The following is an 18,677-nucleotide window of genomic DNA, read 5'->3' as shown; positions in this document are numbered from 1 at the left end:
CAGATCTGCTTTTCTTGGGTCTATTTCAGAGCTCACCTTCAGCATGCTACAATACAAATATGCCTCTTTTCCAACACACATCTAAAAGACTGATATGGACTCAATTTCCACACCCAGCATGAAAAGGTAAACTGATTTCAAAAGAATGAAACAAAAGCACAGTAAAATACATCCAAATTAGCTTCCCATTCATGGAGCTATTCTGAGGTTAAATCGAGTAAAACAATAGGCAAAAGCCTAATGTTAAACTAGAAAAATATTTGGGTTTTGTTCGCATGAGAAATGGTCAACCCTTTCCTTACTCAAGCCCACGAACACTCTCTCCAGTCAGTTTCAAAGCATAATGGGTTGCACTAGAATTTAAGTCCAGGATAGCCCAAGCAATTCCTTTGAGAGTATGGAAAATGTCAACCAAGTGAATTAAGACAGAGGGTTATGGTGGTTTTTCTAAAATAAGAGGTCCTTTGGGTTAAGAGGTCCAGCCTAAGAACTGTCAAAATACATCTACTAATTAATTTCTTCCAATCTTTCAGGCTTACATAAGCTTACCAACTTCCTTTCCCTATCCAACTCCTAAATTTTATTTTTGTTTTTATACTCAAATTAGAGATTTCAAAGGATTATAGCAAAAATAAGTGAGACGCAGTGTCAAAATGGTTAAGATTTATTTAAGCTAGTCAATAGATGCAGGGATATTTGTCATATCACTCCATATTTTTCTATAAGTTTGAAATATTTTATAATAAAAAAGTTAAAGAGATGCTTACACCTTCGTGGGACTGGACAACAGTACCTTGCCAACAATTAGACGACAGTTAAATACGGGCAAGGCTGAGCAGTTCTAGAACTGAATTCTTAATCCCCACCATTTCATCCCCCAGAACATAAAGCAGAACTGAAACCAAGATACCAGTCATAATGGCAGCTAGCCTTCGAACTTTAATTTATACTACTTTTTTCCCTCCTCGATCATCCTCTTTCTAAAAAATGTTTCCCGTAAAAATGTGCAGTCATGATGTAAGATTCAACAGATCTCCACCCAAAGGGTTAAGAGAGCAATTGCACGTTGTGGGAACACTAGGCAAAGCCTACCATACCAACTGAAAAAAAAGGGAAGGATACTGCTGGATTTGCCTCACCGAACAGGGCAATTCAAGAGGTTTATCTGAAGGCTAGGCTGCTGAGAAGGAAAAACCCTGACACCTAGTGCCCATCTGAAAAAAACGAAGTCTTGGAGCCACTACAATTTTAAGTCTGGCAGTGTGTGTGGAGGTGATCATCAAATTGCATTCAATCTGGAACATACTTAACTCTCAGAAAAATTTTAAGGAAAAAATGTAATGCCATGCAAGAATTCCAGTCTCTAACTACCAATCCTTTTTGGAGTACACATCCTAAACCTAATTATTATAACTGCTTCTAGACACAGCATCTTCTTCTCATCGCAGATTTTCATTACGACAGGAGCAATGAGAGGGAATAGATAGGTTCATATTGTTAAAAAGCCCATGTTCTGAAACAGTAAGGAAGACAGGGTCCACATTTCTATCCACACTAATTTTGCTATAAAAGGTGCCTGCCTATCGTATCTTTCATCATTGCCCAATTTGGAGATTCATCATCTAGTTCACAGAGCAGTTAAAGGAAATATAATAAAAGAATGCTAATAACATTTCAGAATATATAAGAACACAGTCTCAAGAAGGCCAGTACTTTCTTTGTCCTACCAGGCAAAGTTAAGTTGTTCTCCGTCAAGTCGGTTACAGACATTGGCTTGATCTTAGCCTGAGCCTTTTAATAACAGGATTTGGTGCGAAAAGCAGCTGCATTGGATTGTGAACTGTTACTCAAAGTGTTCCCACCTACAATTACAGCTTCCACCAAATGATCAAAACAGGTTAGCAAACTGGCAGGAAAATGAAAACAATTCCCCCCAAATCGAGAAGTGGTGAAAGTAGAACTGTTGGTTAGCTGCGCTTCTTCTATATCCAGGCTCAACAGCATACATTCATCTAGCTGTGTATTTACATACAGTGCCCATCACAGGAGCATGAAATCAGTTTAGTCTACGTTGCAATCACATTTTCCTCAATTTTCATCTTTACTCGAAACGATTAAAAAAAAAAATCCTAGACAACTTATCTTTGGAGCTATTTGCAAGGAACGTAGTTCACAGATTTGGTCTACATCTTTTTTATTCCTACTCTAAATTCATACTAAATGCAATGCCATTCAAATCTGACAATGAGAAAAATGTGTTCTCCTATACCTTTCATCACGCATAAGGTGGCATTCCTTCAGTTACATCTCTCTCAATGGGGAAGGGACAACTAGGAAAATAGAAAGGAGAGAGTAGCTAACGTCACATCAGAAAAGCTCTCTTTTGCCTGCTTTTAAGTCGGCCACAATGTTCAAAATGCAGGTCACATCTCTGCTGAAACAGCCAATATTCTTCCTCAAATGGCAAACAAGTTCCCTAAAACTAAATGGAACTGAATTGTTCCAAGTCCTGGTCCCATCACCTTTTTACCTATTTCCTGTCCTGGAAAAAAAATAGGGAAGAAAGACTGGTTACCCACATAGCCGATGGTATGATAAGTGCAGGCTTTCTGCCTTTGATTACGGGGAGAAGCATCTCAATTCATGGGGAAACTCTGCAGGAATCTCTTGTTTTACCGGTGTTCCTTATATCCATGTGCTAGCTTTGAAACCCAGAAACTCCAATCCTTCAAGGTAATGCAATATCACCCACCATGATGACCTGGTGGAGCTGTCACCTTTGGAGAACACCACATTATGATGATTTAATGTCTACGTAGCATTGACGCATTTACATTGAGCCTCGGCTCTCAGAACATTAACAGGTCAATCTTTTATTCCTTTTTTTAATAAAACTATTTCTCAAGGCTCCGTTCAGATGCCCATTCTCTTTGGGATAGGACTGATTTGCTCCCAATCTCATCAGCATGAGCTCTTTTCCTTCCCCTCACATCATTCCTGGGGTAATATGTAGTGTGCCAAGCTCATGACAAACTTGTCTCTTTGGCCAAAGAAAATTAAACGGCAATTGCTGAAAGTCAACTTGCCTTGATAAAACTGGGCTCAGCACGAGGAAATACATCCTCCTGACACCTCGTCATCTCTTAGGCACAGCTGTCCCTCAGAGTTCTGACTGCTGAAACTCCATCTTTAGATTGGTCAGTCGCTCAGTGGACATGCTTCATTGTATGTTCAAGCTCTAGGTAACAGAGTTGGATACTAATACCCCAACCTCACTCCTGTTGTGCAGGACCCTATAATCCAGCTAAGGCCACTGACTGACTTCACCAGCCATGCCGGGCATTAGTCACTAAGTGCTCGCAAAAGAAATCAGTCTCACTCCTCCTGAGCTCAAAGACTCAGAAACAGCAAGCTAACACTCAGCTTCAATCCTAGTCAATCATTTGAAGGAAAGGAAAAGAGAACAAAGAAAACAGGCAACTAAGGAGGGAAAAGAGGAGGACAAGAAGAAAGTAAGAACTGACGAAAAGCAAAAAAAATTTTTAAATACTATTAGATTTCTAGATTTCAAGATTATTATTAAAGCATTGGGCAAAGGAAAACATGTGGTCCCTGTACTGACGCTACTACTCATAGCCCTAGTCCTATGCTGCTGTTTAAGACATCCCTTTGCACCAAGATTTGTTGGGTCTTAAAAGGGTTAAAAAAAACCTTTAATTTTTTTTTTTTATTCGTGTGTGTGTGTGTGTGTGTGTGTGTGTGTGTGTGTGTGTGTGTGTGTGGTCTTTGGGTACAGAGTCCCGTATAATAAGACTATTTGTATTCATACTGGCAGAGTAAACACTACATGTTCATGCCCAGGCAGCTCTGTGCTTGTAATTTCAGCAAGAACAGAGCTCTGTCCCTCTGGGACTTCACTATTCCCCCAGTCTCCATTCGCTCAAACAGAATGAGAGCAGAGAGAAAGCAGGACAGAAAGATCATGGCAAGAGGTTTCACACAGCACTGCAGCTAGTTTTCACGTGGCCAAAAATCTCATTTTGTGTTTTAATTACATTAGTTAAAAGCGTTTTTCTCTCAGTCCCATGTTCACAAGGGTGCCTTCCACTCCTGAAGACTCCACTGTTCAATGAATCAGAATTTAAGTCTAGCACAATGAAGCTTTTCTTTGCTGCTGAGGGGTTCACTAAGTAGATGCTACACACAGTGGCATAAAGCTCTGCTGCAACTTTGTGTGTTAATGGGTATACATACACCTACTCTCGTCAAAATTCTACGCATCCTTTCTCCCCAGCCTCTCGCCTTTGCTATTAGATCAGAAGAACTCCTACAAGCCTGATACTCTCCATCGGGTCCAATGCTTGCATCCATCTTAATACCAAACCATCTACTTTTGGCAGCCACTGGTGTACTTGCTGAGCAGCCACGCACCTGGTACATATAGGAAATTGTTTTGAAAAAGATACTGCATAAAATGGGAAAAAAATTGCATTTATCCCCAAAGGTCTACCCAGTCTGTTTATGGTGAACACTCAGATAGAGATTACTCCTTCTAAGGAACGAGATTTATCTAGGGATTACAGCTAAGGTTAAAATAAAAACATATCTCATTTTAGGCTTATTACTGTTGTTATCACTGTTGTTATAACTGTACATTAGAAGCATAGTTAGAATCAGGAAGAATCTCAGTGCACTGAGGAGGATGTGGGGTATAGGGCAGAATACAGCTTTACATCATTAACAGTGTACTATAGGAGAAAGGAATCCAAAGCTAGAAAAGGCATTCCTGGATAACTATCAGACACGGGTTCACCGTTACCTCCTTTTATGTTTAAACCCCTGGTTCTGATTGGGCCCCTTTAAGAAGAAAATATTTACCATGCTCACAACAGTACCAGATGAAATTACCTGAGCACAAAAAAACATATCAAAAGCCGTACACCAGTATGCAAAGTAAGTATCCAAATAAGGAAAAACATCAAGAAATATTCTAAATTCTAGAAAAATCTCAAAATTTCAAATATACAAAAACAGAGAAAATAATCTAGTCCTATGTATCTATCACCTAGCTTCAGTTAACAACTCATGTTCAATCCTGTTTCATCTGTACTCCCACATTCACACCCCCTCATTATTCTGAAGCAAATCCTAGAGATTAGATCATTTTATCTATAACTATTTTAGTATGTATCTCTAACAGAAAACAATACTCTTTTTTAAAAAGCAAAATTGTAATAGCATTTTTTAAAAATGTAATACCATTATCACACTGAAAAAACTAATGATAATTCCTTGCTATCCAGTCAATGTTCTCTGGCTAAAGAATTCTACCAACAGGACTACTATGCTGCCTATGCCACTCAGATCTTAATTAATATTATTTAATGACCACCCCTATGGAAAGCTGGTACTAGTGGGCACAGAGATAAGAAAGGGGAGAGGGGGACGCAACTACTTGCCTCATTTCCTCCTGGAAGCCTGTTCATGTGGACCAGTTGACCTTGATCATCCAACACAAGCTCAGTGTACGTCAGCATGTCTGAAGGCAGAGGGGGTGATGGAAGGAATGCTTGAGTGGACATAGACTCCCAGAGTTTGATCAGAGACTAAAGGAGGAGAAAAGTTTGACTAATCAGTAACAATTAGCATTTCAACATGAACAAAATAAATATTAAGATATCATCAGTCTAGTTTTGCTCTTTCTTTTCCAAATGTTCTGCTGAGCGTCTAAACGTTAGACCAAATTCTAGGGTCTCATTCTCAGTTGAAATAGATTTGTAATTGCCTTTAACATAATGTTTTTTACATGCCAAAAATCAGGCACTTTTCCAACAACATCAAACTACTGAGCGATCATGAATCAGAATGAATCAGTCCCTCTTTAAAAAAGGAAGAGAAATCCTAGAGAAACTTGGCTACAGAAGAATAACCAGGAAAGTGACATGACACTCAGCTAATACAAAGTAAACCCAAGAACACAAGAATAGAGTTTCTACTAGAGGTTCAGGGGAAGCATCCTCTATTATCTTTTCAAAGCTACAGGCCCATACACGGCAATTAGCTCACTAGAGGTGTGTGACTGTAAATGTGCAAATCAAGTCTGCTCAAATTTGAGAAAACAGAGAGACACACCTATCATTTTAAAACCATTTCAATTTCCACTCCCAACTGCATATTACCAAAAATATTGCTGCATGAAGTGGGAACTAGTTCAGTTGTTTCTCTGCTTGCCTCAAAGCAACATTTAAAACCAATATGACTCATTCATACTTACAAGTCCAAATCACTGTGTTTATGTCTATTCTATAGGAAGAATGATATAGAATGTGATTTCTCTTTATGGCACTGGCACTGGGGAACAGAATCAACACTCAACTTCTAGGCTAACAATGCCGGTAATACTGAACGAAGACAGCTATGTTTCAAGAGAGAGACCTTGTAAACAAATGGTTACATAAAGGAAATCTCTTGTATTCCTGAATAATACAGGAATTACAGAAAGACTATTTACTAAGACCACATATATTACTTTATTAAAATTCAAATGTGGTAACACTGGTATTTTTGACTAGGAGACTCGGAAAAATCCTATATTCATATATTTTTTTAAGGACAAATTCAGTACTCTTTTGATACACTAGTTTTTATTCAGCTATAATAAATCTCCCACAAAAGAACTGATAATTTAAACTGTGTACCATGAACTCTATATCCATTTGTATATGTTATATAGTGATTCTCATCACATTAACCTAGGTTATCAGTTAGAGACCTGGGTTATCTTGGAAAATAGGAAAACGAGAACTGGAGTTTCAAATCTCTTTTTGATTTGAATATAGGCTTTGGAAATAGACACCTAAATGTAACTCCTTACACCGGTCATCGTAAACTACCATCGCAGGCATGTGGTCTCGGTTTACTCTTTTCTACTCAACAGAGGCCTCTAGCCTCACCATTCTTCCTGTTAATTCATAAAGAACCACCCAACATCTGAGTTGGCAGCCACAATCCCAAAAGAGATAGAAGTGAGAACAGTGTCAAGATATTTCCTGCCTTTTGGAAGTGCCCTATTCCAGTCTAAGCTGCAGCTGATGAAAATTCAGGAAAAATCTTGCCTCTTTGGCACACGTCAGAGCTCCCCCTCCGTTAGCCACCTTTACCTGCCGAAACATCTCTGGGATATCATATATGTATGTTGTCCCTAAGGACTGTGCCTGGAACCTCTTTGATTGAAGCAGGTCTTTGGTCACGTAGGGAGTGTTGATTAACATTCCATGTAATGGTCCCTGTTTGTCTCCGTATGCCTGAAACATGATCTGCAGGAAAAAGAGGATGGCATGGGGAGTTAAAAGACAGGGGGAAAAATCAAATCAGCTGCCTAGAGGGACTTTTTTTCACAAGTGTTATTTCTTGAAACACATTTTTGGTGGGTTGAGTAGCTAAGATATGCCTCTTAACATTGGGTACATGGTGCTCTCACCTCTCTACAGATTAACCAACTCCAAAAGATGGTATGTAACCAACCACATATCACACTTTTGAAATCAACAAGAAAGCACAGTGTTAAGTTTCACATTTCAGAGACAAACTGACAATGTTTGCCTTCTAAAGTGACTTGAATCCCATATATTCAGAAACAAAGCATGTCAACTAACCAACTAAGCAGTTCTAGTATTTAAGCTGAGGAACAGCTAAGCACTAAAGAGAATTCTGTTCTTTCCCCAGTGGTAGAAGGCAAGGTTGAGGCTCTACCAGGTCACCTACACTTTAGTCTATTTGATTAGAAGGTTCTTCATAAGTACGATTAGCTATATAAAGGCTTCAAAGACTTCTGACACAAGTGGATTTCATCCATCCATCTAGCTAGCTAATTCTTGTTAGCTCATAAGACACAGCCTATAGTAAAAAAAAAAAAAAAAAAAAAAAAAAAAATTTATTAAAATATATATATAAAATATACATACATATGTATTTCCCCCAGTATACTATGTCTATGACTAGTGAATAAGCTCCTGCAATACTTATATTGTCACATAATAAAATCACTACACCAGTTTTTAATTATTTTAACACAAATATTTCTAGAAGAGTACTTCATATTTCATATATTTAGACAGTTTTATTTGCTTATGAATATTTATAAGGGATGCCATTATTTCAATTCAATTAATATTTATTGAGTGCCCAGAGGTTGTATGACACTAAACTAGGCACTTTATGCACGAATACATAAAACATAGATTCCCAATGCAGTGAATGCAAATGGAGATTGGGATGTGAGGGTATGTGTGTATACCCACATACTTATTCAGGCCTAAAATATATAAGCTTAAGTCTACCACTAATGAATAGATTTGCAGACCTGCTAAACAGGCATTAGAAGAGAATTAAGTACTCTCCTATATCCTGGGTACAGTTCAGTTAAGTGAATCCTTAGCCCTTTAGATCAGAGGAACAAATGTGTTCTACTGACTTGTCAATCAGGTCCCATTCTGGGCAAAATTTGTCTTGGGCTGCTTAAAGCCCAACAGAATGGAGCTACCAATCCTCTTGCACATGACCAATGATGAAAGTCACCAGGTAGGAGGTAGAATTAGCATTGTCTTAGTAATGTGAGAGGTAGAAATAGTAATGTTTCAAGAGATTCCATGTGTTAAGTGAGGCCAGGGTGTTAGTATGTGAAAACTGGACTCAGAGGAGATAACCCAAATCAAAATAAGAAAAAAAGGAGCAAAAGCAGTAGGTTCTTGGAACTACATTCCAAGTACATACCTATAGGTCTTATCTTTCTATTAGACAGAAAGATAGGTACAGTTTTGCAAGGTCTGGAATAAAGTCAGGCTGGTCATTTAAGCAACATAACTGGAGGTACTTTCACTGCTGGTGTGAATTTAAAATGGTACAACCTCTTTGGCAAACAGTTTGGCAGTTTCTTATAAAATTAAACATATACTTACTATGACTCAATAATTATACTCATATATTTACTCAAGAGAAATGAAAATATATCTATACAAATATTTGTAAATGAATGTTCACAGCAGCTTTATTCAGAATAGCCCAAACTGGAAAAATAAAGCCTCAAATGTCCATTGACAGGTGAACGGATATAAAAATTTTGGTATATTCCTAAAATGGAACACTACTCAGCAGTGAAAAGGAACATACCCATAATCCATGCAACATGGCTGAATCTCAAGAACACTGTGCTGAGCAAAAGAAGCCAGACACAAAATAGTACATATTGTCTAATTTCATTTATATGAAATTCTAGGACAGGCAAAACTACTCTATAATAATAGAAAACAGATCAGTGGATGCCTAGGGCTGGGGCTGCAAAGGAGAACAAGAAAACAAACTTTTGAGGGTGTCAAGAGTTCTCTATCATGATTGTGATGGTGGTTACACAGGTGTGTGCAATTTCAGAAAGAATTAAACTGCACACATAAAATGAGTGCATTTTATTACATGTAAGTTCTATCTCAACAAAGTTGATTTTGAAATGTGTATTTCCCTCTTACACTACACACTGGAAATCAACTGATTTATGCAGTGGATTACTCAGATCTCTCTACCATGACTGCCTGACATCAGTGTTCACTACAGCTAATTCCGCAAAGACTATACAAGGAAAATAAGACAATCTGAAACTCAAGCCAGTCAACCTTGCTCCTTGTTGGCAGAAAGAATAAAAAATTATTCTGGGGCTTCCCTGGTGGCGCAGTGGTTGAGAATCTGCCTGCTAATGCAGGGGAAACGGGTTCGAGCCCTGGTCTGGGAAGATCCCACATGCCAAGGAGCAACTGGGCCCGTGAGCCACAACTACTGAGCCTGCGCGTCTGGAGCCTGTGCTCCGCAACAAGAGAGGCCGCGATAGTGAGAGGCCCGCGCACCGCGATGAAGAGTGGCCCCCGCTTGCCGCAACTAGAGAAAGCCCTTGCACAGAAACGAAGACCCAACACAGCCAAAAATAAATAAATAAATAAATAAATAAATAATAAAAATAAAGGAATTCCTTTAAAAAAAAAATTATTCTGGAGCAAGAGGTTGATGGCAATGGACAGCATTGGAAGCCTCTGAATGGTCACTTATCTATCTATGTTGTCTATGTTAATTCCATTTTCTACTATAATGGCCACAGTAATTAAAACTGGTAAAGTATATGTTTTACAAGTTCATGAAAACAGGTACACACTTTATTTATCACACACTTTTCACCGGAGGCCATCAAAAGGGCTTCTCTTGGAAAACAATCTCTGACCCCATATAGTCTGCTCCCTTAGAACCTGGTACTTATTTTATGATGGTACAAATCATAATCATACAACAGAGAAACTAATTATCCATCTTCTTCCATCATGAGGTAAGTCTCTTGAGAAGAGAGATCACTTTTTATCTTTGTATCCATACTGCTTGATACATGATTCGTGGTCAATAAATGTTAAATTGATGAACAAATGAATGAATGATACACATGGTTCTATATTGTTTTAAATTCATATAATGACTCACTAGAGCAAAGAAAGGGAAAAAACAAATTGGCAAGAAACATCAAGCAGGCTTTCAGGGTGCCAGAACTGAGTTAGAAGCTGTTCCTTTTGTGGTCTCCCCTCCTCCAGTCGTGGGCTCCTGAGTTCACACTTGGCAATGGCTGTTGAATCTCAACTGAAGAGCCTCAGGGAGACAGACCCCTTCTTTCAGGGCTTACTAAACATGCCGGACCCATGGTAAGAGGGGTGCTCCCTCAGGCTAAAGGCAGCTCATTCATTCTCTCAGACACTCAGTGAGTGCTTATTTTGTGCCAGGCACAGTACTAAACCCTGATTGAAGGCATCTGCTCCTTTCACGCCCCTGTGTCACCACTACCCAGCATGAGGGAAATCTAAGAGCTTTCAAATAAAAGAAAGCGGGGGGGAATAGTTATGAAGAACAAACGTATTTATTAAAAACATTAAAGTCTCAAGTGGCCATCTTATTTTTCACAAGAATAGATCTGCCTTGAAGCCACTGCAGAAGTTAATTAAAAACACCCCTGCCCATGGAAAGCTTTGACTGAAAATGTCTTTAAGGTTGTCCTGAAAAACATCAAATGCAGCAAAAAATTATTGAATACTCTTTCTCTTGCTCACCCCTTGCACTCTTGTGCACACTCTCTCTGTTTTAACTGTTCACTTCTCACATGATAGGTTTCTCTGGCCATCTAACTGGGAATCAAAGCACAAAATGAAAGGTCGCTCTGACAACTGTCCAAACCTAGAATTTTAAAACTCATCTTCAAAATACCAGCAAAAAATCTTTTCTTACTGCTGTTCCCAGATTTAAAAGGACATACAAAAAAACAAGAGACATATAATCTCTTTCTGTCACCCAATACATAGAACAGACTGAGACCTTTGTGTACACATACAAAGGAGCAAGTTCATCCTTTAATGAGAAGAAAGGCACTTCCCAAGTTCAGGCCAGAGACCTACAATTAACATCCCAGTTCTTAAAAAGATGTGAGCAACGGTGAACTAACCTAAATCCTGTATCATAGCAAATGGCCCAAATATTGAGAAACCAAGGTGGTAAAACAGATTAAAAGGGAATTCTTTGTTATCATAGAACCAATCTAGTTAGAAAGTCACTTTCCATTTTCATATTCTCAATTTTTCTATCTGAAAAAATGGGTTAAAGTTTGCCACTTTGCTCTTTTACAGATACATGATACTCTGAACTCTTTGAAGGAAAGATAATGTGTGTAAATGGAATAAAGGGTAAATAAGATAAAGTCACTGCTTGATATTGCTCAAGCTATTATTGTATTATGTTGAAATTTTCCTTCTTTGAGATATTTCATATTTCAACAATTCCCCTTCCTTTACTTGCCAATGAGTGGTCTAAATAGGCTGAAAATGGAAACAAGGACAAATCAGATCGGAAAAGACAAGACTGCTCAAGTAGCCCAAGAGCCCTCTAAAAAAGAGCCCTAAACTGCACAGTTACCTGTGGAGTCAGGTTCACTTGGCACCTGTTAGGGCTCACCAATACATGACAAAAGGTTAAGGGTTTCATAACATCCATGGTTAGGACAGAGGCACATCTTATGAGGCAAATGAAGTGTTTCAAATTCATGCAACCATTTAAGCTAAGAGAGGATAACCCCACTAGGTGAAACAATGGGATTTGTGAGTTTGGGTCTTTCTGTAACAAGGACAAGTGGCTTCTCTCTAGGACCAAGTCAAAACTTTGAGAAGCCTGCTTGACTACTGTACCTGTGCTGTCCTGGAGTCAGTCACTTCCTTGTACAGGCTGATGTCCAAGTAATAGCCAGACTCGTTTGTCAGGAAGAGGCGGATGGGAATTGCTTTTCCAGTTGGTGTCAGGCGAATGTTGATTTTCAGCTCTGCCTGGAGGACGCGTAACTTCCACAGCCGACTTCCATAGCGCATTACCATGCTCCGCACAGATTCCTCAATCTGACACAAACACATCACCAAGCATAAAACTTAAATCCCTTGTAACTAGGACCTGTTTTGGGTCTGCCCATCTTTGGGAAGGGAGGAATGGGAAAAGATGCTGGCTTCCGGAGATGTGTCCTCCATGCATTCCTTACAAAAAGTCACAGAGTTTCTCTCCAACCCTACTCTTGCTTAGAACAAGTCAGGGACAATTTCATGCTGGCCTGGCATTTGAGTGGTTTTCTCTGGCTCACGACACCCAAATCCGCGCAACTCCCTTCCCCTTTCCCGATTATATTCATATTCTATGTCAAAGATCTGCGATATCTAAAATTACAAACCATGGGATTTAAGAGAAAGCCCCAAATAAGAATAAAATCTCTAGTTAAACAGCTATTAAGTAGCATTTATATGCACAGTAACTATGTTTCATTGCACTTTCAGGACCTTAAATCAACATAGCAATTACCACCATGAGCTTTTTTCCATACAATTTTATTAAACTTTATAATAGATGCTTCCTGGTAAATTGCACAAATTAAAGAAAGGCAATTTGTAGGTGGTGCTAGAATGTTCTCTCTAAACAGAGCTCTGAAACTTGGTCACTGCCAAGTCCAACTGGGACTTAAGTAGATGGGGCAGATGTTCCCTCATTTCTCTAAGCTTTATACCAAGACAGCTTAGTGCTCCTAGTTTTCAGGGGTCAGCGAGTTATTTTAACCAAATGGCCTTAGATGTGATTTTTCCTTATTGACATACTAAAGCAAAAAAGAATTTTTTTCCAATAGCGTTACAGGCAGCTAGGACATACTACTCAAAATTAATGTTTTCTTAAATGAAGTATCTCTCTAAAATCCTTTCTCAAGTTCTTAGAACATCTTTTTAAAAAATTTCATACCACCCTTCTCTTGTGGCTCTTCAGAAGTGTGTGCCACCCTTGTAGTTTGTTTCTGCTCCAAAGAAGTTCGGGTTAAAATGGATTTCAAGGAGTTAACGTCTCTATTCCCACACTTGCTTGTTAACCAAGAGATATCTATCCATTCTTTTTTCGAGGGAACAAAAGTCAACATCTCTATATACAGGAAATTGACAGCTATCTATGATTAGAAAGACAGAGCCAGGGCATATGAGTGTTTGGAGTGGAAACAGAGAGGCTGATAGCAAAAACTCATTGAGAAATGATAAGTCATATCTACAAATATATATAGTTATATAGTGTCCAGGGCACGTTTTAAGTCTTCTAGTTTCATCAGTCCCAGAATGCTCAGGAGAACCTTTACTTAAACTGGATGATGAGACTTCATGAAACTCAATGAGTAGCCCTGTCCTTGGCTTTCCTGACAGACAAAGCAACCAATCAGTAGTTTGGAGTCTTGAAGAAAAGAAGTACAAAACGATTTCTCAGGTCTTAGATGTTAAGTTCAAAAAGCAAAAGTCCATGCCTACAATAGGAGAAAGGGTTCTCCTATTCAAATTCCAAAATATCATGAAAAGGTTAGAGAGAACAGAAACAGAGAGCGACCTGTCTTTATTACACCTGGGATAAAAGGTCAAGTACAGAATCACCTTGTTTTCCTTCCTTAAATTATATGGAATGCATTTTAGAATAGAGCCTCAGGGAAGAAAACATACATAAATATATGCAGAATTCCATATCAACCAAATTCTCTCTCCATGGAAAAATACTAAAGAGAACTAAGTTAGACACTTTGGGAAGGTGTATTACTTCCCTAAGGCCACCAGGTGACCTGTGAAAAGAAGCAGTAATTTTGCCAAAATGCCCAATAATAACAGTTAGTTATTCCAGATGAGAAATCCTAGGGAATTAAATAAAATAGGACTGCTATCATGGCAAATATCATAAAACAGGTACCAATAGAAGAAGAGGAAGAAGTTTTGCATTTTTCTACTGCAAATAAGTGACCAGCATTATTAACATCCTACCACCTTCAGTTTTGGGGTCTGCTTTCAATGGTTACAGCACATTTTTGACACCATCCCAGAAACCCAGTCCTACAAGCATTCTGTAAACTTTAAAGATCAAGGGTTCAATCAGCTGACCAGGAGTACCTGTTTCCAGGTCCAAGTGCAAAGAAACATGAATGAATCTCTCTGCTTGTGTTGGCGAGTGCTGGCAGAGAAGCTAAGGAGAAATGTACCTTTGAAGGGTCCATGATGACTGTAGGCACAAAGTTGAGGAAGATGTGGTTACAGTCAGTCCGGACATTTGTATTATTAAAAGCGACCTCCAACTCATCCATGGCTTCTAGGAGCAGCCGCTCCCCTTCATTTTGTAGATATTCAAAGGAAGCTTCCTATGCAGGAAAGAAAATCACCACCAACATTAATGTGTTTTAAAAGAGGCAATAAAGAAACAGCTGTTAAACACATGAAAGAATGCTCAACATCATTAATCATTAGAGAAATGCAAATCAAAACTACAATGAGATATCATCTCACACCGTCAGAATGGCCATTATCAAAAAATCTACAAACAATAAATGCTGGAGAGGGTGTGGAGAAAAGGGAACCCTCTTGCACTGTTGGTGGGAATGTAAATTGATACAGCCACTATGGAGAACAGTGTGGAGGTTCCTTAAAAAACTAAAAATAGAACTACCATACGACCCAGCAATCCCACTACTGGGCATATACTCTGAGAAAACCATAATTCAAAAAGAGTCATGTACCACAATGTTCACTGCAGCTCTGTTTACAATAGGCAGGACATGGAAGCAACCTAAGTGTCCATCAACAGATGAATGGATAAAGAAGATGTGGCACATATATACAACGGAATATTACTCAGCCATAAAAAGGAACGAAACTGAGTTATTTGTAGTGAGGTGGATGGACCTAGAGACTGTCATACAGAGTGAAGTAAGTCAGAAAGAGAAAAACAAATACCGTATGCTACCACAGATATATGGAATCTAAAAAGAAGAAAAGAAAAGAAAAAAAAATGATCAGAAGAACCTATGGGCAAGACGGGAATAAAGATGCAGACCTACTAGAGAATGGACTTGAGGATACGGGGGGCGGGGAAGGGTAAGCTGGGACAAAGTGAGACAGTGGCATGGACATATATATACTACCAAACGTAAAATAGATAGCTAGTGGGAAGCAGCCGCACAGCACAGGGAGATCAGCTGGGTGCTTTGTGACCACCTAGAGGGGTGGGATAGGGAGGGTGGGAGGGAGGGAGACGTGAGAGGGAAGAGATATGGGGACATATGTATATGTATAACTGACTCACTTTGTTATAAAGCAGAAACTAACACAGTATTGTAAAGCAATTATACTCCAGTAAAGATGTTAAAAAAAAAAAAAGAAACAGCTGTTATACATACTTAAGCAGTAGCATGTCACAAGTCATAAGGCACCTGCTGCAGATGTTATTTACCCTTCTCCCTAGGGTCAACCCAATGACCACAGGCAGCAGGGGCAGGCAAGGGTCAGATAAAGACCTGCCAGACCTTCCTCCTGCCTCTTATGTATCCTTTCCTTCCAACAGGTGGAGATGCTGGGCATCCCCAGAGCAGCAACCCCACTAGGGTTATATGTCACAATGGCAAACAGAGCAGTTTAGAAAGGAAATCTGTTTAGAAAGGAAAAGCTGCAGAAAGGTTACAGCTATAGGATGCAGTAACAACTAACACACCAGCAAGCACCTTGCTATGTACAGAAAGCACCCCACCTCTAGACAGGTTTACAATGGGGTCACCTGTAACTTTTCTCCTTATCCTCTATCATCATCTAACCTTCCCTGTGATTTCTCTGTTAGCATGCTTTTTCATTTTCTCAAGCGAGTACTGTCATGCTTCCATTACCAAGACAACTTAAATTAAAGGGGGAAAAAGCCCTTCATTACATGGAATATTTACTTCTGTGAGAGAAATGACTCTCAGACCTCTGCTGGTTATTGGAGAGTAGGATGAAAGGGAACAAGAGCCTTGATTCAAAAGAGGAAAACCTGATTTTGACCCATGCCTGTTTCTCTGTCCCTTCCCTCAGGGATAACTTCCCATTAAAGTACAGCACCCACCTTGGTGACCAGATCAGAATGTCTGATGATTGCACGGACAAAGAACCTGTAGTCTGTCACTTCTGTGCCCACTTCCACCTTGGCTGCTCCAAGGTACAGGTGCATCTTGTGATTAGCACATGGGATGGCAGTAAGGTCAAAATTTCTCATCCGGTTCAGCTCTAACTGGAAAGCTAGGGCAGGCTCCAGGTGACGGTAGATACGATCTTCCTCAAACTGAACGCAAGAAAAAAACAGCTCACAAGAGGCAGTTACAAAATTATATTATGAAAGTGTATGTAAAAGAGATGCTTAAAAATGTAAACATAAGCCATGATGTGCCCATGAGTCAAAAAAGGAGCTACATACAAGGAAAATGCTAGAGCTTATATAAGATTAGGCACTAAAGTCCCTGTTTACTTTGCAAGCTCTCATCATTCACGCTTTTACAAGTGGTGATGCTCTCCATTAAAAACAAACAAAAAACACCAATTCCCTCAGATCTCCTGTAGCATTTAAAGCCTTCATAATTCATTTTTTTAAAACAGTAAACCAGACTGCTTCACATTAATATCTATTTCACATACCAATATTTCAGTTTTACCCAACTAGTCTAAAACGCTTATGGGCAGGTCTTATACTCTTATCATTTCTGGCAGAGTAAAAAGGACATAGTAAATACTTGGAAAACAAACATCATACAATTTTTAAAAATAGAGATATTTGGCTCTGGACATCCTGTATCCATACATAATTATTTACCTACCTTTTTTTAAAGTTGTATTGACATTTACTCTATGTTTTGCTGAAACTAGACATGTAAAGAGTATATGCCCATTGAGTGAATGGAGAGAGAGAGCCAAAAACATAACCTGGTAATAGGAAGAAACCAACATGGTCTGAAATTTTATATTTTAAAATTGAAAAACAAATGCTCATAAACAAGACTTGAGGATAAATGAACTGTCTGTGGGTGACAAGAATAATCCTACTAAGTATTGTAGCCCTTTAATATTACATCATTAGGATTATCCTAAGGCATAGAGATGATTTTGAAAGTTATCACTTTCTTTGGGTAGGTCAATACATTTGATTGTTTCCTAAACCAAACTCTTTCAGAAGGGAGCCTTTATTAGTTCTAAGACACATGTAAGGCAAGGGGAAGCATACGTTCAATTAGAGGAAGGAGAATGGAAAGAAATACGGCAAAGATAAGCTACTCTTGGGCTTTTAAGGAAAAAACAAAGATTAAAAAAAAAAAAAGAAGAAAAAAATCAGTTCTTACCTTATCCCTTGCTCGGAATGTGAAAAACTTAGGGAATTCTCTCTGTGTTAAAGAAGGGGGGGAAATATGTCAGTCCTTCATATATATGGCTCTTTGGGGATAAACACATAGTACAGAAACAGTCAAGCGTCTAGAAGACAGTTGCCTAGAAAACATGTTCCTTACCTGGGCTTAGCCTGGGGAATATGCATGATCCTCTGGGTAACCATCACTTTGACCCCACTTAAGAATTTGAGAACCACCACACTATTAACCTAATTTTAATAGCTACCCTGTTCTAGGGAAAGAAAAAAATATGTATTTTTTCATCTCCCAAGTGGAAAAAGTCTTCTTTGGTATTGCTCTTGGCAGAACCTGGCAAATAAGACCAATACACCTGAATTCTGCAGCACTGCAATAGTAGTTACTGGACTGATTTCCCAAGTTTCTCCTTAAGAAACTCTTAAAATGGGGCTTCCCTGGTGGCGCAGTGGTTGAGAATCTGCCTGCCAGTGCAGGGGACACGGGTTCGGGCCCTGGTCTGGGAGGATCCCACATGCCGCGGAGTAACTAGGCCCGTGAGCCACAACTACTGAGCCTGCGCGTCTGGAGCCTGTGCTCTGCAAAGGGAGAGGTCGCGATAGTGGGAGGCCCGTGCACCGCGATGAGGAGTGGCCCCCACTTGCCACAACTGGAGAAAGCCCTCGCACAGAAACGAAGACCCAACACAGCCATAAATAAATAAATAAATAAAATTAAAAAAAAAAAATAAAGCAAATAATTAAAAAAAAAAAAGAAACTCTTAAAATGTAAACTAGCCAGACAGCATAGAATCCCCAATCCATGTTTTTTTTCCTCATTCACTCTTAAGTCAATAATTTCAAAGGTTTAAACAATGACATTTCAAGACAAAGAAAAGTACAAGATGTTACTTTGGTTCATACCACTA

The 18,677-nt window shown here is 39.0% G+C and overlaps 1 protein-coding gene across 8 annotated transcripts in view; it reads right to left on the bottom strand.

Moving 5' to 3' along the window:
• Window positions 1–18,677, bottom strand: part of ACACA (acetyl-CoA carboxylase alpha) — a 210,266-nt gene that overhangs the window by 14,996 nt on the left and 176,593 nt on the right. For all 8 annotated transcript variants that reach the window (XM_057535458.1, XM_057535459.1, XM_057535463.1 and 5 more), the window contains 6 exons: window positions 17,750–17,791; window positions 16,486–16,701; window positions 14,600–14,755; window positions 12,255–12,458; window positions 7,161–7,316; window positions 5,460–5,606 (listed from right to left, as the gene is read on the bottom strand). In XM_057535458.1, the coding sequence (XP_057391441.1) occupies window positions 5,460–5,606; window positions 7,161–7,316; window positions 12,255–12,458; window positions 14,600–14,755; window positions 16,486–16,701; window positions 17,750–17,791 (921 nt within the window). The remainder of the gene's footprint in view (window positions 1–5,459; window positions 5,607–7,160; window positions 7,317–12,254; window positions 12,459–14,599; window positions 14,756–16,485; window positions 16,702–17,749; window positions 17,792–18,677) is intronic.

This window comes from Balaenoptera acutorostrata, chromosome 20 (assembly GCF_949987535.1).
Source record: "Balaenoptera acutorostrata chromosome 20, mBalAcu1.1, whole genome shotgun sequence".
Lineage (NCBI taxonomy): Eukaryota > Metazoa > Chordata > Mammalia > Artiodactyla > Balaenopteridae > Balaenoptera > Balaenoptera acutorostrata.
The sequence above is the reverse complement of the archived record's forward strand: the minus strand, read 5'-3'. Positions and strand labels throughout refer to the sequence as shown.